At 32.8% G+C, this 22,674-nt stretch overlaps 1 protein-coding gene across 1 annotated transcript in view; it reads left to right on the forward strand.

Moving 5' to 3' along the window:
* Window positions 1-22,674, forward strand: part of LOC115213975 (twitchin) — a 280,495-nt gene that overhangs the window by 63,452 nt on the left and 194,369 nt on the right. The window contains exons 4-11 of the mRNA XM_036504380.1: window positions 4,930-5,072; window positions 7,368-7,523; window positions 12,704-13,009; window positions 18,245-18,254; window positions 18,481-18,697; window positions 19,731-19,821; window positions 20,768-20,994; window positions 22,028-22,119. Of these exons, the coding sequence (XP_036360273.1) occupies window positions 4,930-5,072; window positions 7,368-7,523; window positions 12,704-13,009; window positions 18,245-18,254; window positions 18,481-18,697; window positions 19,731-19,821; window positions 20,768-20,994; window positions 22,028-22,119 (1,242 nt within the window). The remainder of the gene's footprint in view (window positions 1-4,929; window positions 5,073-7,367; window positions 7,524-12,703; window positions 13,010-18,244; window positions 18,255-18,480; window positions 18,698-19,730; window positions 19,822-20,767; window positions 20,995-22,027; window positions 22,120-22,674) is intronic.

Below are 22,674 nucleotides of genomic sequence, written 5' to 3' on the forward strand. Positions count from 1 at the left end.
TGTGGGGTGCTCAGCCACTTGCACGTTAATAAATGAGTTGCGACATCACTGGTGCCAAGCTGTATCGACCTTTGCCTTTCCCTTGGATAACATCGGTGGCGTAGAGAGGGGAGGCTGGTATGCTTGGGCGACTGCTGGTCTTCCATAAACAACCTTGCCCAGACTTGTGCCTCGGAGGGTAACTTTCTAGGTGCAATCCCATGGTCATTCATGACCGAAGGGGGTCACAACTTACTACAAAATTGTTTATAAAGTATGTTGTCGTTTATGTGTATAAATATAAACAACAAAGATATTTAGACCACATATATACGCACTTATATGTGTGCGCGGGTTTATAGGTACATTCCACACGCGCACATGTTCCCATTGTGTTCTCTAACTTGTTGCTGTTGTTTGTTCCTTCTCGAGCCACGCCTGGCTTATAAGGGCCGGTTTCCCGGTTTCCTAAGCGTATAGGTTCCCCACCTGGACAGGATGCCGATCCGTCGCAGGTGAGCGGCAAGATGCAGGGGAAAAGAGTGAGAGAAAATTGTGGCAAAAAAGTCAGCAGAAGTTCGGAGCCGTGTGGAGCTTAGGTGCTTCGCTCATAAGCACACACATTGCCCGGTCTGAGATTCGAACCCGCGATCCCTCGACCGCGAGTCCGCTGCTCTAACCACTAGGCCATGTGCCTCCACTTTCTGTAAGTTAGTGGTCAACAAAGATCAATAAAGTTAGCAACTCCCTGAAAAGGGTATTGGGACTAATGAGGATGACTAAACTCTTAAAGACAGCACCCCAGCATAACCAAAGTTCTATGACTGAAACCAATGATCTTTAAGTATTAGGCAAGCTGAAATCTACGTCTTTCATTTTGTTTTGACAGTCTCAAAGTTTGATTACATTTATTTTGCAAGTTACAACCTACTACTATCAATTATGTTTGCTAAAAAATGCAGCCATGCAGTTTAGTTAACCACTCAAATTTTCCTAAATAATACAAAATCAAAATATATTAAAAATATCATTTACCATAGTAGAAAAGAACTATAACCCTATTTTCTAGTTATACTCTTTTACTTGTTTCAGTCATTTAGTCGAGCAAATCACCCCCAGGACTTATTCTATCGGTCTCTTTTGCCGAATCGCTAAGTTACAGCGACGTAACCACACTAGCGGTCAAGTGATGTTGGAGAGACAAACACAGACACACACAAACTTATACACACACGTACATATATATATATATATATATATATATATATATATACGGCGGGCTTCAGTTTTCCTTACCAAATCCACTCACAAGGCTTTGGTCGGCCCGAGGCTATAGTAGAAGACACTTACCCAAGGTGCCCCACAGTGGGACTGAACCCGGAACCATGTGGTTGGTAAGCCACTCCTACGCCTACAAGTTATGGTAAACATTAGCAAATATTATTTTTCAAAATAAGTTCAATATTTTTAAAGAGTATTAAATAGAATTTCTTTTCTCAAAAAAAAAAATATTCTATGAAATGTATCATGTTGAATCTGAGAACAGTTATGAATGAAAGTAAGCTTTTAAATACGTATTTCCTCATAACTTACCATATATTTGACTAATAGCGAATATGTAAACATCTTCAGTTCCAAGATAGATGTGTAATGGTGTCAAGTCAGAAGGTTACAACTGCTTTAAAAAAGTAAAGGATGTAACTAAGGTTCTATATATTTAAAATTTCTATCCAGACCAAATATTAATAATGTTTAACATAAGCAATCTATTGTTTCTAATAAAAGCAGTAAACAAAAATAATAAATGCGCCCTTTTTAAAGCCTAACCAGGCTCATGGGCCCGGTTTCCCGGTTTCAATGGCGTATGTGTTCCCCAGCTGGACGGGACGCCAGTCCATCGCAGCGTTACTCATTTTTGCCAGCTGAGTGGACTAGAGCAGCGTGAAATGAAGTGTTTTGCTCAGGAACACAACGCGACGCCCGGTCCAGGAATCGAAACCACAATCTTACGATCATGGTGCTGACACCCTAACCACTAAGCCACGCGCCTCCACAATAAAAACAGTACAAAACGAAAACATTCAGTATTCACCGGATCACTTTGGTACAATGGTAGAACGTCTGACATGGATAGAGAATATATAGGCTTCAGACCCATGAGTGGCCTTCGACTTCTCTCGCCCAAATATATTTTGACCCAATCTCTAAACGTTATTATTTATAGCTTTATCTATTTCACATTCCACTGTCAAAAATAATATTCAGTATCGCTTTTTCTCTAAATAAATCATATACTTTGTTTATAATTATATAATTTATATTCTTGTATAATGTATGAAAGTACATTAACCTTTTGATGAGAGTAATGAATAACGATTTCTTTGAAGTTTAGATGTTTACTTCACATTACTATAAAAATAAATTAAAAAGGTTTACTTCCTGTGTTGTTTGTAAAATTTTAATTATTTACCACCAATATTTAGCAATATGGAGGCGCGTGACTTAGTGGTTAGGGTGTCAGCATCGTGATCGTAAGATTGTGGTTTCGATTCCTGGACCGGGCAACGCGTTGTATTCTTGAGCAAAACACTTCATTTCACGTTACTCCAGTCCACTCTGCTGGCAAAAATGAGTAACGCTGCGATGGACTGGCGTCCCGTACAGCTGGGGAACACATTGTGTAAAAAAATTAAATAAATGCGCCCTTTTTTAAAGCCTAGCCAGGCTCATGGGCCTGGTTTCCCGGTTTCCATGGCGTATGCGTTCCCGAGCTGAACGGGACACCAGTCCATCGCAGCGTTACTCAGTTTTGCCAGCTGAGTGGACTGGAGAAACGTGAAATGAAGTGTTTTGCTCAAGAACACAACGCGTCGCCCGGTTTAGGAATTGAAACCACAATCTTACGATCATGAGGCTGACACCCTAACCACTAAGCCACGCACATCCACAGATGTCTGCCAAACAGAAACTAATTCATAGGATGTATACTGAACAGAGAGAATCTAACCAACCTGCACTAATAAAAATATTTTATAGTTTTGATAAATGTTTATTAGAAATTCTGAAGTCATTTACTGTGAACAATAACATACAAAGAAGCATATTTATAAATATTATTGCTGAAATATTTCCAAATCTTGCCACAGATGGAATATTAGAATACACATATTCTTTTATTTAAAAAATGTGAATGCATAATATGGTTTTGTACGAAAATATCGTTCTTACAAGAATTATAAACTAGTAATGACAATAACCTTTACAAAACTATAGTATCAGTCGAAAAACAGTTCTTAATAGCTGTTAGCAATATTGATTAAGAAATAGCAACAATCCCTAATGTTTTGTAATTAAGTGAATACTAAATGTTTAGGACATCAGTATGGATGCTTTGGTCTTCCATAGCTTTCCTATGGTTGTTGAATCTTAAACAAACTTGCTGTAGCTACCGGTTTGTTTGTTTGCTTAATGGTCATAGCATTGAATTTTCTATGTGGTAAGCAAAGTTAAATTAGTTAAGTGCTACATGTAATAAAATTTTAAGTACAATTTGAAAATTTGAGCATCTTTCATAGAATGTGTGTCCACTGTGTGAAGATAATATTTTACTTAAAGTAAAATATACTCCATTTGTGTAATAAATGCACTGAAGAATTGTGGATATTGTGATGGAGCCAAAAACTTTTTCTTCAATGTTCTAGTTGTATTCTAATTATAAAGATTATATTACTTTTTAAATGTATACTATCCATGATGCAACTAGTTGATTTAATTTTTATGATGATGATGATGATCATCATCATCATCGTTTAACGTCTGGCATGGGTTGGACAAATTTGACTGAGGTCTGGAGAGTCAGGAGGCTGCACCAGGCTCCAATCTGATCTGGCAAAGTTTCTACAGCTGGATGCTCTTCCTAATGCCAACCACTCCGAGAGCGTAGTGGCTGCTTTTTACGTGACACCAGCATGGGAGCCAGCCAGGCAGGCCTGGCATCGATCACATTCAGATGGAGCTTTTTACATGCCACCAGCACAAAAGCCAGTCAGGAGGTACTGGCATCAGCCATGATTGGTTGGTGCTTTTTATGTGCCACCGGCATGGAAGCCGGTCAGGGGGCACTGGCCACAGCAACGATAGTGGTTTTACTTGACTCAACAGGTCTTCTCAAGCATATTATATTGTTCGACGCATCAGGGCTAGACATACGTAGCTGCAATCTCACTTTAGTTGCCAGGTCTTCTCAATCTCCAAAGGTCCCAGTCTCCCATCATTGCCTCTGTGAGGCCCAATGTTCAAAGGTTATGCTTCACAACCCCTTCCCATGTCATTCTGGATCTACCTCTTCCACAAGTTTCTTGTACAGTTAAGGAGTGGCCCTTCCACACACAGCTGTCTTCATTCATACATAAGACATGGCCATACCAATGCAGAGGCCTCTCTTGCACACCACATTTGATGCTTCTTATGCCCGACTTTTCTCTCGGGATACTTACACTCTGTCGTGTATGCACACTGACATTACACATCCAGCAGATCATACTAGCTTCATTTCTTTCAAGCCTACGCATGTCCTCAGCTTTCATGGTTCATATTTCACTGCTGTGTAGCATGGCAGTTCACACATATGCATCGTACAGTCTACCTTTCACCCTGAGCGAGAAGCCCTTAGTTGCCAGTAGAAGTAGGAGCTCCCGGAACTTTTCCCAGGCTATTCTTACTCAAGTTGTTACACTCTCAGAGCAGCTACCCCCACTACAGACTTCGTTGCCTAGGTGGTGACGAGAGAGAAAAAGAAAACTTTATTGGGATTTGTCTGCTATTACTGGAATTGAAAAATATGAGATATTTATGAAATTTTAAAATAAATATAGTTAGCTTTATTTCTGTTTAGATATAACAACTTAGTGATGAAGCTTATATTTAAAAATCTTTAATTCTTATCTACAGACAAGAGGGCTTGGCACCAAATTTCACTACCAAACCAGCAACTCGCCAAGTTGGTAAGAATCTTGTGATGGAATGTCAACTCAGTGCAGATCCAAAACCTACAATTGAATGGTTCCGTGATGACACAAAATTAGCAGCAGGAGGTAACTAACAAACTATCTTAATATTAATGAATATTTCCTTTATTTCAGTGTTTTTATTTGTAAAAATTTAGCAGACTCTCAGCCTAGTACAGATTTGAAACCAGATACTCAGTCACTAAATTGCTCCATAAACATCAAACTGTAACCTAATATTTTAAAACCATACTATATAATTCCAGTGGATTTTATTTTATTTTTCTAGCTGATCATATATGTTCCAGCCATGACTATCCCACCTTTTCTATTATTTTTCAATAGTCTCTAGAACTACATTTTCCAATATATATCATTGCTTTTTTTTTTAGTATAGTAGGGTGGGATCTGAGAAGCATTTTGCTGCTTTTTGTAGTACAACAAGCAAACAGATACAGTTTCCCAACTGATAAAGGCTTGAACTCTTGTCAGTTGTATTTACATTTTAGCACTGTTTTCTTTCAGTCTCATTCACTTATTTTCACAGATATTATGCCTTATACACAATAGTTTTTCTTTTAATTATAATTTGCTAATGTGAAAAAATTATAAGCTATCAAGAAGTTCCAAATTCAAGCATATAACACTTGTGGAAAATTATTGTTTAATATGTTCATTGGCATCTTAGCTTTGACTAGGACAGTTTTTTAAATGCTGGCAATTTCATATTGCAAGGGCAAATGCTTTTACAAACTTTCCTTGCACTAAACAATAGTAATTAAGGAAGTTTATTTACATATGAGCCAAAGTTCTGAAACAGTTAGTGTTATGTAAACTTTAGTGATTAGTACAGTGGTTTAGGAATTTCAACTGTGTTTCGTGGTCTGCTACCACAAAAGCTCCTTTATAGGATCCAGTTAGCTCAAGACATTATCAGGAAGAACTACATCCGATTTCGGCCCCTACTCCTCTACCGTTTTGACATGGCACCCACCCCTCCCCCTTTCGGAGGTGTCTTCAGCTCTGGTGTTGGGCGCATGTCTTCTTTCTTCTTCTTTCTTCTGTTCCCTGACCTCTTCGATGTAGCGTCAAGGAGTGCCAGCGGGCGACTGACTGTCTTGTCAATTTTTTTCCCTTTAAATACCTGCTGCTAGGCTCCAGCAGGCAGCCCCAGCAAGTTGTCATGTGACACTGTCTCAACTTTAACTGACCAATGAAGGCATGTAGTCTTAGCCCACGCATTCTCTAAATGAGACTGTCACCTGTCAATCAGCGGAGCTAATTCAGTGAGAATTTTAGAGATGAAGAATTATATACATTATTTATATTATTTACCTTATTTACATTTGACAGATATTTCTTCTCATCAACAACAAACAAGATGAGGACAAATATCCGTCAAATGTTAGTGTTCTGACATAATCACACTGGAAAGCTACTTTTAACATAACCTGAGAACACACTTCTTACAGAGTCACACAAGGAATCAGACCTATAGAGTGCAAGAAATTAGTGTGACATTAATGCTTTCATGAAGATCATAAAAGATGTGAGAATGATCACAGATAAAGCTGATTGTTGATATAGATTTCTGAGGTAGTACCAAATATTTGTGGAGGCACATGGCCTGATGGTTAGAGAAGCGGACTCATGGTTGAGGGATTGTGGGTTCGAATCTCAGACCAGGTGATGTGTGTGTTTATGAGTGAAAACACCTAAGCTCCATGCAACTCTGGCAGAAGGTAATGGTAAACTTCTGCTGACTCTTTCGCCACAACTTTCTCTCACTTTTTTCTCCTGCATCTAGAAGCTCACCTGCAACAGACCAGCGTCCCATCCAGGTGGGGAACCTATATGCCGATGAAACCGGAAAAACGGCTCTTATGAGCCTGGCATGGCTCAAGAAGGAACATATAGCAACAACAGCACCAAATATTTAAACAAGCATAAGTGAGGTGAAACTGGTATAGTTAGGCATCAAAACCAGGTTGCAGATTTTGTTCGCTGGAACTTACCAGTAACCCGCAATCTGTTAATGCATTAATATTTATATGACATGTATCTAATATTGCTATTAAAGAAGATTACCAAAATATCAGTTTTATGCAATATATGTTTTTTATCAAACTATTAGTCTATTTAATTGCCTTTGAGAATTGTTATCTGCTGAATCTGTTTATGAAGAGAAAATTTGGACTACAATATAAGCTGACAACATTCATAACAATATGTATCTTAGTAGTTTAAATAGACATTAAATTTCAGCATATAGAGTATTATTAAGATTTAATAACAGTTTGAAATTCAAATCATATTAATACTTCTATAAGTAAAATTATTCATGTTATAAAAATATGTATTGATACAATTATTTCCTTTCAGGCAACATTACAATGCGCATGGATCCGAAAGGGCCCAAGGCTTATGCCCTCACACTAGAAATAAAAAACGTTGGTAATGCTGATGCAGGGTCTTATAAAATCGTGGCGAAGAATGATCTTGGAGAGAGCAATGCTACCATTAAGTTGAACTTTGATAGTAAGTATGGTCCAAAAGATTCCCCCCCGAAAATTCATGTTTTCATCTTATAATTTTAGTGTTCATTAAGTTAATTATAATTATTTACTACAAACTAATTCCGTATACACAATTTCTATGTTTTAAATTGAGAAGTCTCATAATTAATTGCAAAGTGATTACTCTTAAATGTAATGTTGAGGAAAAAGCACTAAATAACAAAATTCATTTCATATTAAATCAAAATATGAATGTTTGACTTTGGTACAGTTGGGGGTATGAACAATTTAATCATCATCACTATTTCACTGCTCTTAGCTTATCAATCTGACAAGGATAAAACAAAAAGTTGATCTCAACAGAATCTAAGCTCAAAGCAGAAGTTGATCTCAACAGAATCTAAGCTCAAAGCAGAAATTGATCTCAACAGAATCTAAGCTCAAAGCAGAAGTTGATCTCAACAGAATCTAAGCTCAAAGCAAAAGTTGATCTCAACAGAATCTAAGCTCAAAGCAAAAGTTGATCTCAACAGAATCTAAGCTCAATGCAGAAGATGAACTCAACAGAATCTAAGCTCAAAGCAGAAGTTGATCTCAACAGAATCTAAGCTCAAAGCAGAAGGAGACAACACTAATTATCACAAGGCATTTAGTTGGGCATGCTACCATACTAATACATTATAAAACTCGGTCAAATTAATTCAAATTCATTCTCCTCATTCAAACCTTATCAAACAGATATACTTCATCATGATCACAATCAGGGACTGGAAAGAGTTAAGAAGTATAAGAAAATTACAACATAAAAAAATGCCTTTATAAGCAATATATAAATGTAAATACAGAAATAGTTTGACATAATTGATTTATCCATTAAATGAATAACTGATAGCAGTTAAGTGTATATACATACACTCACGCTCTTATAAACACAGTGTAAGAACACACAACTTGATGTTAGTCTGATGAAGTGTCACTCCAATATAGTCAATCACAAATATTGCATAACTTTTCACATAAAATCACTTACATGTAATGGCATTCGAAATGGAGTGGTTACAGTTGTAATCCATGATAAAGTTGTGTTCAGTTACTTATATATATATATATATACACTGTGTATAGACTTGATATTTGGAATGACCAATTTCAAATACTATTGGATTTTACTCATAAAGTATTGGAATCTTACATATATACCATTCTGCCTAAAAAATGGATCTACAACTTCAATTTCCCTACATATCTCACATTTATTTTCTTTCCTACACCTCACTCTCTATTTTGTATCATATCTAAATTAACTATTACTTAACTATTCTCTCACACCATCTCTGATGAAGGTATATAATAAATATCCTGGAAACAGCTGTAAGACCTTCTATATATAATGTTCTAAAATCTACTGAGCCTTGGTTTTTTATCTCATTACGAAAAAAATTATATATATATTTATAAATATATATATGAAGAGCCTTCAGGATCACAAGGCAACTTCACTACTGCTATCACAATAAAATGTACCCAGTACACTCTGTAGAGTGATTGAACTGAGAACGGCATCCAGTTATAATATCAAAACCCAAAATAACACATACAAATGAGATATCATTTCTGATTGCCTAGGAATGCAGTAATTTTAAATAACAAAATGACTTGGCCAATAACAATCCATCAAATCCATACCGGTATGGAAAGCAGATATGAAATGACGATGATGACTCATTAAACAGATCTTGCTAATTTACATACATATATATTTGTAAATAAATATCGAGCAAAGTGATGTTTTGTTATGCATAAATATATATATATGTGTGTGTGTGTGTGGTGTGTGTGTGTGTGTGGTGTGTGTGTGTGTGTATAAAAGAAAAAAGCCTTATACAACATAGATTAACTTTTCAATTGCAATGAGACTTCTCTATCATTACCATTTTCATTAAATGTTTTTAAAATCATGCATCATTTATTATTTATATTTATATATTATTATTTCTGTTTTTCCTTCACTCATTAGCAATAGTGGCATACATATATCTATAGCTATATGTATGTACATATACAAATATATATATGTATATATATATATATATATATATACACATATACATATACATATACATATATATATATGCATATATGTATTTGGTACATGCATATATATATATATATTCTTTGCAGTGGTTAAATGTCAGTATTTACACCCAAATAATAAATGCTGAACTTTAACCATTATTACAAAATGTTATATTAAAAGAAACCTGTGAAAAAAAAAAGTGGTGGTGAGATATTGGTTAATTCCTGAGTGATGGATTAACTTCAGTATGCATGCAATACCAACTAAATTTTGGGGAATATCATAAATATATGGAACTTCAAAAAAATAAGTAAATAAAATAAACAAATGGATAAAACAACAACAAAAACAGGAAATCATAAAATTTGTTGTCATGTTTTATACTGTAACTTTAAGAAAGATTTACGACTATTCCATGACATAGTGGATTGATGAAGTCATTTATAGAATCAGTTAAAAATATACTATATTTGAATGGAATATATTTTTCATTGATTCTTTTCACCACATTGTTCATTCATAAAATCATATTCCTCTAATTGTTATATGTTAAATGAACCCCCCCCCAAAAAAAAATGATTATGGAGACTAAATAAAAATAACTTCTGCATTTGTGTTTGATGGAAATTATTTGATCGAAATTGCTTAATGAAAATATTTAATTATGTAACTTAAAAACGTGACAGACTGTTATTTTAAAACTTGAAAACAAACTGAAATTACAAAGTTCTCTGCTTGAAGAAAATTTTATTGCCAAATGCAATATATTGATAAATGGAAAACCGTACACAACAAAAACTTTGATATTAAGGCGCCATTTTCTATAATAGGTAGCTTAGCTAATCCTAATTACAACATAATCCTCTCTGTGTGGACTCTCTTTTACTTGTTTCAGTCATTTGACTGCAGCCATGCTGGAGCACTGCCTTTAGTCAAGCAAATCAACCCCAGGATTTATTCTTTGTGTGCCTAGTACTTATTCTATCGGTCTCTTTTTGCTGAACCACTAAGTTACGGGGATGTAAACACATCAGCATCGGTTGTCAAGCGATGATGGGGGAACCAACACAGACAAATAAACACATACACACACACACATACGCATATGACAGGCTTCCTTCAGTTTCCGTCTACCAAATCTACTCACAAGGCTTTGGTCAGCCCGAGGATATAGTAGAAGACACTTGCCCAAGGTGCCATGCAGTGGGACTGAACCTGGAACCATGTGGTTGGTAAGCAAGCTACTTACCACAAAGCCACTCTTGCACCTATTTTAACAATTTTTTAGAATACAATTCCTAATGATATTTAATTATAAAAATATATTAGAATTTTTAAACATCAAATTAACTATGGGTATCTGGTAGAGAAAAATAGAAATCAAAGGGGTCCATAGGTAAAAAATGGTTGAGAAAACTAGGTTAAAGGGACATGTGAGTATGAGAAAGATAGGAAAATGTATGTTTGGTGCCAACTTTTAGAAGTGATTCAAGAAATGGAAGTGATTCAAACTTTTGGAATTGATTCAAGAAATGCAAATAAAAGTTGTTAATTTATGAAGTCTCAATGATCAATTTTATTTCCTTTTATTTAGTTCTGTTCTCGACTGGTCATGAAGCTGTTTATCTTTGATGAGAGAATTATTAACTGTTCATTAAGTACAAGAAGCCACATGTCATATTTGGTTTGTTTTAGTAATTCCTGAGTAAATGGAAAATGATGCATTAGATTTTTGAATTTTAATCTTATAATCATTATCCATTAAAAATAAATCTAAAAGAGGATATATATTAATTGATGGAATTCATTACATTTGCATATATGCTGGTAAAATATTAGATAAACGATATATGCATCATGACCAGTTGATTTTTATATCCTTCTTTGATTTTTATTTCAAATGTTATTACGTTATATATTTCAACATTTTAGTTTTATTTATTGTTATCTTTTTTTATTGTTTTAATTCTATCATGTTCAGTGCATTTATTTATTATTCATTATTATTTATTATTTTTTTACATTTCAATTTTAATTTGAATGCATTTTCTAAAATGTATTATAAAGTTTTATTAACAATTTTAACATTAGAAAAATCTGAAAAATTTTTCTTATGTGAATTGTGTTCGTCTAGTCTTTATTGTTGTCTGTATTGCTGCCTTGACAATGAAGCTGCATCACTTTTAGTCTTACTGAAATAAAAATTTTTGTCACTATATCTATATATAATATTATATATTACAGCATTTTTAGCTGGTTTAGGAACTTTCTGGACTATAACACCATCTGACTGTTCAGGGTGTCTTCAATATCAAATAAAGCATTCACTTAGAAGGTGGGGGATAATATATTTATTACCTGATTCGTCATCGTCAGCATTCGAAGGGTGCTTTTTATGTGCGACTAGCATGGGTACTAGTTATGTGGCCATCAAGTGATTGTACTGGAATAATGATTCAAGAATTATCTCTTAGGAAAAGTTCATTATAGAACAAAATACAACTATGGAAGGAATTGTATTGACAGAAAACAACATTGCATCTATCATTTAAAACTTTTTGGCTAAAAATTTCAAAATATAAACATTACTATTAATCATTCATTTGTTATTCAATTCTTCAAGTTTCTTCAAAATTCTGATGAAAACATTACTTAAAACTTTTTAATATAAAAAGCTACTAGAAACAAAGTAAAAGCTAATTTATATTCTCTTTAACCATAATATATCCCAGGACCACAACTGTTGTGTTTTCCTGAGCAATATGAAATAAAATACTCTCAGCTATCAGGTGTTAAAGGAATCCGGTTATTTTCCAGTGAATAATTTTTCACCAGCAAACCTACAACGTATGCTTTTGAAAATAATTTTGAAACTTGAGTAATTTTACCTGAATACAGTCAGAATTCAAATTGCTAGATTAAAACATATAGAACGTAATGGATAATGATCTAATAATGCTTATTGTTAATTTTTATTAACACTCTAATTAATATTTCATAAGCTAGAAGTTTTGCAGCTTTACGGATAGTTTCATGGCATCTTCACAAGCGGTCTTTACTGCAGATGTCCAGATGAAAAGTATCCTGCTTGATGTATCAGTCTATGTTTGTAATTTGTGTTTTAGGTATGGGTGCAGAACCGAAAGGCAAACCTATGTTCACCAGTAAACCTGCAATCCGACAGCTCGGAGAAAAACTAATCATAGAGTGTAAGCTCACAGCTGATCCTAAGCCAGATATAGCTTGGCAACTCAACAACAAAACTGTATCTCAAAATCAGCGGATTAAAATGCAAATCAGATCTCTTGGTAAAAACCATACAATCTCTTTAGAAATCAATAAGGTAGGCAGTGCAGATGGTGGTGAATATAAGGCTATTGCTAAAAACACTGCTGGTGAATCTACAGCCACCATCAATTTAAACTTTGAAGGTAAGTTTTATTCAGACCAAGCAATAAAATAAATCCTATTTTTCCTTATAACCACTTTTTCTATTCTATCACTTAAGTGCACTTTCTGATCAAATACAGCTTTCCTATGGCACTACACTCTTCTTTCACCATGATTGACACATTTCTGTGGCACCTCTTTTCTTGCCTAATACTTTTAAGGTAACAGGAATCAAATAAATTCTTCAAACTCTAACTCTCAACCTTTCTCCTCCTATTAATTTCACTATAAAATTATTAATCAATTTAAATACTATATCATCTAAATATCTCTCTAGTAAAATATTTCTTAATTCAATAGACATCTACATGAATCTTTGGAGCTATCTCTAATTATATATCTATCTGTCTGTCTATATATCTCTCTATCTCTACATCTAATCAATCTGTATGTGTATATATACATACATACATATGTACACACATATATATATATATATATATATATATACATACTCACATACACACAGACAAACACACAGAGTCTCAGGATTTATTTTTATTGATTAAAAACAGATCAATATCAAGATTTTGAATTCTGTTGGTAGCTGAAGACAGAAACCCTGTTGATTTGCTGCTGATATTTGGAGAACTGTATAAGGCAAATTCAATTGCATTCCATAGCTGAGGTTTGGAAACTTTCAAAGACAGCTCAACTAAACTGTTCAAAATGTTAATTTATTAAAGCAACATATTTCTGGATTCATGCAGTTTGTAAAAAGTTATACCTAAACCAGTGTAATTCGATATTGTACAAAATTTCAGTGTTACTTTATTTTGTCCAATCTAACATTTATTCTAACCACGAGTGATGTCCTCAAAATTTGTCTGCTTTAAATATTAAGTCACACCCATGTGATTCATTGTCTGCTCGTGTGTGCGTATATTTGTGTGACAACGTGTGTATTTATGAAATTTCAAGCAAAAAGCTTGATCCACTGAGCAGCGTTTTTATACACTCTTATAAATATACTCATATAATACATACACATATACCCAGCCCATGATCGTTCAATGATCAAGATGCGAATTTTTATTAGGAATGTAAAATAAGATAAGTTTAAATATTAATTGGGACCAGATTCCTGTAGAAAAATGTACAAAGAAAACATAACATCAATTATTTGTCCTTTAAAACCAGGCATGTCACTTGATTTGTTTGCAGTGATCCAAAAATGGCACTTTTAAAAATGTCCAGTTCAACAAACATGAAATTACAGAATACCATCAATTTTAAACAGAATAGCATTCAAATAATTCAGGAAGTTTGCAAAATAAACAAAGCATTTCAAATAAGATATATGCAAATTAAAATTAGTTCCCATTAATTTTGTCGTGTTAAAACCAACCAATTAAGTTCAGGAAATGTATTTGGTAAGTAATGGATTCCACTACTGAAGTTACAGAAAAGGTCACCAGATAGCTTTGGAAAGTGAGCAGACCAGTGGTTTGCTACTACTGGGATACAGACTGGAACTTGATCAACCCTGACTGGTGAGGGGGCCTGATGTAAGATCTAAAATGCCCCAAGATACCAGAAACATTACTGATGATGCACTCCAGAGTATCTGTGAGATGTACCTTGTGGATAAAGAAGACTGTGGGAACAAATTTAGCAATTTTTGGCAAAAAATGTACCCTTTTACCAAGCTATAACAAAAAGTTAGTGAAATATTTAAAATGTTTACAGTTAGATAGACAAATTTTTTATTATTTTCTGAGATTTTACAAAAACAACAAAAATATTAAAAACAAAAACAAAAATATTTTAAAACATCAGAAATAACCTTGTCGTATATTAAGTGGGTTGTTAACAATGATCTAAGATTAATCTTTGTTACTTGGTTGCAACAAAATTGTAAAATATTTAAACAAAATTGAAGACTAACAGAGAATGTGTCATGTGACATTCAGTCATATGATTTGTTGCCACAGATAGGTATGGATTTGAAATCAACTTTAATATCATTAGCTATTTAGTCAGCTGTGTATCTTACATAATGACATATATACTCTGTCGATAGGCCAGTTATTGTGGTATTTGTCCTAAGATAACATATCTTAGGGACTTCCTGTGTTAAAAACACGATATATCATAGAGAAGCAAATACTCATCCCAGCAGCAGCTGCCAAGTGAGAATGCCAGAAGCATTTTGGGCATTTGGAGCCTTTACAATAGCATGGATGAAGATGTATGGCTCAGTGGTTAGAGCGTTGGGCTCGCAATCATGAGGTAGTGAGTTCAATTCCTGAACCAGGCTTTGTGTTGTGTTCTTGAGCAACACACTTTTTTTCACATTGCTCTAGTTCACTCAACTGTAGAAATGAGTTGAGATGTCACTGGTGCCAAGCTGTTATCAGCCTTTGCCTTTCCCTTTGATAACATTAGTGGCATAGAGAGCGGGGGGGCTGGTATGCTTGGGTGACTGTTGGTCTTTCACAAACAACTTTGCCTGGACTTGTGCCTTGGAGGGTAACTTTATAGGTGCAATCCCATAGTTATTCATAACAGAAGTGGGGTCCTTACTTTTTACAAAGGTGTTTCAAAACCTTGTATAATTGTAATTACTACAATAAACCAACTTTCCAAATTATGAAATGAACTAAGAATACCAAAGAGATTTGCAAGTTAAGCATTCTTCCTGAATAATATTGAATTTTTAAAAAATTAAATTTGGTTATATTTTTCTTTTTAATTTATATTTACAATATAAGTTGATTTGATTACAAAAATTTCTGAAAATATTGTTTTAAATTTTTACTTAGGCAAACATATGTGCTGTTAAAAATATACATCTAGTTTATAGTTTAATTAACATTACACAAATATATCTTTAAAATTTCATCAGCTTATCAAAGATTATGCACTTTAAACTCTACTGATCTAACTTTATTGCACATAGTGACAAAACAACAGAACATACATATTCTCAAAACAAGTACTGCTTTAAAATTAGATAACTTTAGATCATAGCTGCAATGAAATTAACCCATCACTGCTTTATTTTCTATGCTGTTGGTAGATATCAACAAAATCTTCATATAATATGAATGTTTAAAATAAAACTTGCGCAAAAGCGACATCTGTTATATGCAGCTAATTAGACAGTATATTTTATAGATTCATTTGCTTGCTTTCCATTTGTTGACACAAATGATGTGAACAATATTTTATGCTGTTTAAAAGAAAACATGGTATAAAGGTTTGCTTTAAAAGTTTTGAAATACTAACCTGCGCTCTAAACAGCTTGATTGAAGACATTCATTTGCATTTGCATACAATCGCTTTGAAGTGATATATTTTTTAAGAAAATTCCATTTAATTTGTATATTGTAAAAGAAATAAAAATTAAGCGCACTCATATAAGAATAAGCTTATAGTTTATTTTAAGTTCTCAATATTTATCGTTATATCTTTTTGATATTGTTTTTCATTTGTACAAAAACTTTCTTTAAAATCAATCACATGATTTGTTTTATAATACATCATTCTTAATAAACAACTCTTCACAGAATTTTTCTATTTCCTTAACATTCTAAATTTGTCTACTTTTTAACTTTTTTTTTTTCTTTACTTGTAAGTGCACTAACATTTTATATTTTTCAAAAACTTGTTTTAACTTTATATAAAGGACAGAACATTGAAAATGCTCTGCCAACACAAACAGCAGATAAAAGCATCACAGGAAATATTCTGTAAATAATCATTTTCGAGCTGATGCATAAATCTGCTTTGTGTAGATTTTTAATAGAAGAAATACATATTAATGTATGAATATGTTTGAATTACCTTCATACATGAAGTCTATATATTTTTTTCTATTTTTGAAATGAGGTTCAATAAGGTTATTATTATTTGATTTCTAATATGAGGTACTTTGATAATAGTTAATTACTGTCAATTACAATTATAAATAAATATACAATCTAGTTCTTTCTTTAGGTAAACAGGATTTATGCAGAATTAAATTTTGGCTTATGAATTCTATGCTTGCTTATTTCTTAGATTTTTATTCTCTCACTCCACTCTCTGAGTCTCACTCTACTGTTTGTCTTTCTGTTCTCTAGTTCTTACTTTCTTGTTATCTGTACATGTATACATTTATGTATTTCATCTTGTGTGTGTATGTATATATATATATATATACACACATACATATATATATATATATATATATATATATATACACACATACATATATATATATATATATACATATATATATATATATATATATATATATATATATATACACATACATATATATATATATATATATATATGTAAATATATATATATATATGTAAATATATATATATATATATGTAAATAATAAATATTAGGGAATAAATCCAAATTTACAGGGAAAAATCAGATTTAGGATAAATCCAATTTTATAGTAAAATATTATAAATATTATTAGAGACAAAACCACTATTTTGCAAAACAAACAAGGAAAGACTTAATCAATACATAAAATTTTAGAAGGAATAGGAATCTTTCAAAGATAATCCCAAACAGCGGTTCTATCTTACCTGTAAAATCCATAATTTACGAAATTGCGGTATTACACTCAATATACAAAATTATCAATATTATATAAATAATAAATATTAGGGAATAAATCCAATTTACAGGGAAAAATCAGATTTAGGATTAAATCCAATATTAAGTCTTCTTGTTTGTTTTGCAAAATAGTGGTTTTGTCTCTAATAATATTTTATATATGTAAATATATAAATATATATGAATATATAAATAAATATATATAAATATTATATATAAATATATATATAAATATATATTTTATATATTTTATATATATTTTATATATATATATAAATATATATATATAATATATACATAGAGTGAGTAATGAGGATGAAATTATAAGAGTAGGAAGCTATTGCTTTAAAATTGACACCATTGAATTTAAGGAAATTTCTGTTGTTTCATTAATCCCATTAAAAGTACATTAATTATTATATTGAAATAATTATGTTATTAGAAACAATCAAATTTAACAATATTCTTTATATGATATAATATAATATAATGTATAAATATAACTCTAAGTTAAACTTATGAAAATCTATATTTAAATATGTATGTTCATTTTATCATAATAGAAATTATATATTTAGCTTTTTGGAATTGCCTACTTTTATAATATACTTTAATATTTTTTCTACTTTCTTTTCATTTCCATAAAATAGGTAAACAAACGTAAGTATTTAATCAATTTTTTCTCAATTTCTACAATGGTTAATTGTTTGATATTTTTAGTCTCGTTTTAACTGTTAATCAAATGTGAGAAATATACATAAAAATATGTTAAGTAATGGAATTGAAAATTGCTAAAATTAATAAACAATATAAAAATTAAGTTTTTAATTGTTTATCATTAAAGTACCTAAATCTCAATATTTTCTTTTACTTTTTCTTCTAATAGGGAAGCTGGCAAGGCTCCACATTTCACCCAAAAACCTATTATAAAACAACCTCAGAAAAATCAACTTACAATGACATGCAATCTTGAATCAAGCTCCCAACCTGTTATCAAATGGTTTCGTGAAGCTACAGAAATCAAGCAAGGTGGACGTTACACTATCCAAACAACTAAGGACCCTAAAGGTCCTAATATGTATATTATCGTGCTGACAATCAAAGTAAGTTACATTTGAAGATATGAATAACAGTTTATGACTGTAAGATTATAAGACTGTGAAGGCACATGGCTCAGTGGTTAGAGCGTTGAGCTTATGATCAAGAGGTTGTGAGCTTGAATCCCAGACCGGGCTGCGTGTTGTGTTCTTGAGCAACACACTTTATTTCACGTTGCTCCAGTTCACTCAGCTGTAGAAATGAGTTGTGACATCACAGGTGCCAAGCTGTATCGGCCCTTGCCTTTCCCTTGAATAACACTTCTGGCATGGAACTTTACCCGGACATGTGCCTGGGAAACTTTCTAGGTGCAATCCAATAGTCTGTGTCGTGACCGAAGGGGGTCTCAGAAGATTAGAAAGGTTAAAAGCTCTAAAATCGTCCATAGACATTTTAATCATCAAAAATAATTACACTCTTACCCAGTTATGCTTAAATGATACCTGAGTGTTACAGCATTAGGGAATAGCATAAATTAATTATATGTCATGTGATCCTTTCCTGTAATATTCTAACAACATGTTTGTTGTAACAGAACTGTGACCTCTCATTGTAGAGAGATAGCAGCTCAAATTGAAGAGAGTTCCTGATCTCTGAACTATAGTCTCTGTTGAGTGATATTACTCTAGGGGTCTTTCAGATGAACCCATTTCATCTGCTTGTATTTGTAATTGTACTCTTTCAATCATTATCTGACGTTCGTAACCATAGGTGAGGATAGGTATGGAAACCGAACCGAAGTTAGTAAGTTTGGCTAATTTTACCAATCACAGAAGACCTAGTTTGGAATCCAGCAGGAAATTGTAAAGACAGCTGATTCTGATAGGAACCTATGGAGGAAGTACCTGAGGACTCTACTCCAACTCTCCCTGAAATAGTGAGCAGTGAAAATGGATGGATATAACGATATCAATGCCTGGTCTTCAAGATTTATTTACGTATTTATTGATTAATTTGTGGGGTTTTCTACTCTCACTTATTGCTATGTCCTTCTTTCTTATTCTTAACTATATCTAAGTTTTAAATTATTATTTGCAGGATCCAGCACCAGCCGATGGTGGAGTATATAAGTGTGTTGCTTCAAATGAGAATGGTGAATCTAATGCAAATATTACACTGAATTTCCAAGGTAAATGATTAAAACACAAAATTTTAAATGACTGTGATTTACATGAGTGTATACAAATGTAACCATTGGTGACTTGACCATATTTTATTAAAAAATTTGCAGTTTATTTCAACATTGATCATTTCAACAAATTCATGTGAATATATATATATATATATATATATACATACATATGTACATATGTACATGCGTGCGTATGTAGGTATATATATATATTATATATATATTTTAGGTTGTTAATTTGAAAGAAACTGTTTCATATTACAAGAAATAACCATTCTTTTCTACAAAGCTTTTCATATATAATCACATTGTTATTCATTTAATTAATGAGTTATTCAACTCATAAAGGTATCGAGTGTGTCAACTTTGCACTACTGTACTACCTACAGCAGGTAATTATACTACCACAAGACCTTACTTACATCCATCTGAACCTCTTTGTTGAAAATTACAGCTGAGCTAAGGACAAAATGCAGAGCCACTGATTAGATATGAAATGTTGATTTCATACAGATTATTATGTTAGATTATGTAGGCTCTATCCTACCATATGCTGTTTTATAAAATTACATTTTGAATTCCTAAGATTTTAAATCCCACTGTGAATTATCACTTGAAATAATATATGTTAATAATATACATTAAGTTTAAGGAAATTTCCTTAAATTTTCTAATGCAATGTTTAAGTTAGTATTTGATATAGTCAATGAAATGAGAAGTAAAATTCTGTTTAGAAATGATAATGCAGTGAAGAAATGACTATATTAGTCATTGACTAATATTATTTTAATTATTCAAGCAAGTACTGGCTTGTTTCTATATTATTAGACCTTCTCAGAAAAAGCAAACTCTACACTTCAATACATTTTCTGCTTTAGTGAGCAGTGACGAGATAGTCAACTCTTAAAGACATTTTAAAAATAAAACTTTAATATATTTTCAGATACAGAAAAAACTGAGCCTGCTGGCAAAGCACCAAATTTCACAGAAAAACCTAAAATAGCACAAGACGCATCAGGGAAAAATATCCACATGGAGTGTAGTTGCATAGCTGATCCAAAACCCACAATTACTTGGTATAAAGGCAGCACCCTTTTGAAAGAAAACAACAGATTGAAATTGAAAACAACCCAAGATAAAGATAAATATACCTTTATGTTGGATATATTGGTAAGAGAACGAATTTCTGCTCTAATTTTTCTCATTTAACATTTTGTATAGAATTACAAATCATGGTTAACTGTGTAACTAAGTGAATTGTAATCCAGCTAACTTATTAGCATCAAATGATTTAAGCACATTTTTTACTAGTTTCAATTACTGGAATGTGACTGTCAGAGCACTATCTACAATCATATTGTTTCCAGCTCTTAGTTTAGTCTGATATTTTTTTAAGCAATTTCTGTTAGTTAAATCAAACTGTTAATTAAACTGCTACATGACAGGTCATAAAGGACTTATTTTCCTGGTATCCGTGCATCGTATATGATACACATTCTCAATTTTTCACAACAACCAGAATAACAAGGGATTTATGAAAAGAAAGGTTTATATTGCTCAGAACAAGGAGTAATGAATATATAATAGTACATCATATGTGATGTGCAGAACACTTGGCTGATAATCCAAGATCTCAAAAGAATTGATATATATATATATATATGTGGAGGCACAATGGCCCAGTAGTTAGGGCAGCGGACTTCCTAGACCAGGCGTTGTGAGTGTTTATTGAGCGTAAACACCTAAAGCACCACGAAGCTCCAGCAGGGGGTGGTGGCGATCCCTGCTGTACTCTTTCACCACAACTTCCTCTCATTCTTTCTTCTGTTGGCCTGCTCGCTTAGCCAGCGGGGTGGCATCATTTGAAGGCTAAAACAATGCAAAGCGCATTGTGACCAGCGATGTGTAGCAACATCTGACAGCCTAGTCGGTCACGAGGATCACAGTGATATATTGATATATATATATATATATATATACACATGTATATATATCATACACCTACTAATAGAGTACCAATACATATTACCCACCAACTAAACCAAATTAACCTCCAATAGCTAAAAGTTTGAAACCAAGCATGGATGTTTGGGATAAATTCATGAAAATGCTTTGGACAGACAAAGGGTCAAACAAAAATTTCTCATTTTCTGAAGGGCTATTTAAATTTAACTAATTACCTTTGTTTTATTCTATGTTTTAGAATTTCACTAAAGATGATGCGGGTGTGTACAAGGTGGTCGCTAAAAATGCACATGGAGAGGGCACTGCAAACATCACTCTCAACTTAGATGCGTAAGTGCATGTTGCTAAGTTTTATTTTACTTAAATGATGTTTATTTTGTTGAAGGATTTTCGTTTGAAGACATTTCCAGTTGAAGTTGATTTTAATATTACCCCAGAGTGGGCAGCGAGCTGGCAGAATTGTTGACACGCCAGGCAAAATGCTTAACTGCATTTTGACTGTCTTTACATTGCAAATTCAAATTCCTCAAGGAATGTAAGCAACAACAGTGTGATAGTATGTACAGTCTTATTTAACCCCTTCGTTACGGTATTTATTTTGAGGTGCTCTGTGTTTCTTTCAATTACTTTAAATATAACAAAGAACTTAATAAAATAACTTAGTTATCATTAGGCTAGTGTTAGGAATATAAATTGTAACTAAGGTTTGGTGGAAGATTTTAATTCAAATCTTATGAAAACAAGACATTTGTACTACAGAGCCAGAGCCAGTTTCAGCCGGGTTGGTAACGAAAGGGTTAATATGTTGATGTACATTCAAACATGGAAAGACAATACGCTGTACAAGGTATCTCAAGAGAAATTCTCCTTATAGACAATATAAGT

Source organism: Octopus sinensis, linkage group LG7, assembly GCF_006345805.1.
Source record: "Octopus sinensis linkage group LG7, ASM634580v1, whole genome shotgun sequence".
NCBI classification, from domain to species: Eukaryota; Metazoa; Mollusca; class Cephalopoda; order Octopoda; family Octopodidae; genus Octopus; species Octopus sinensis.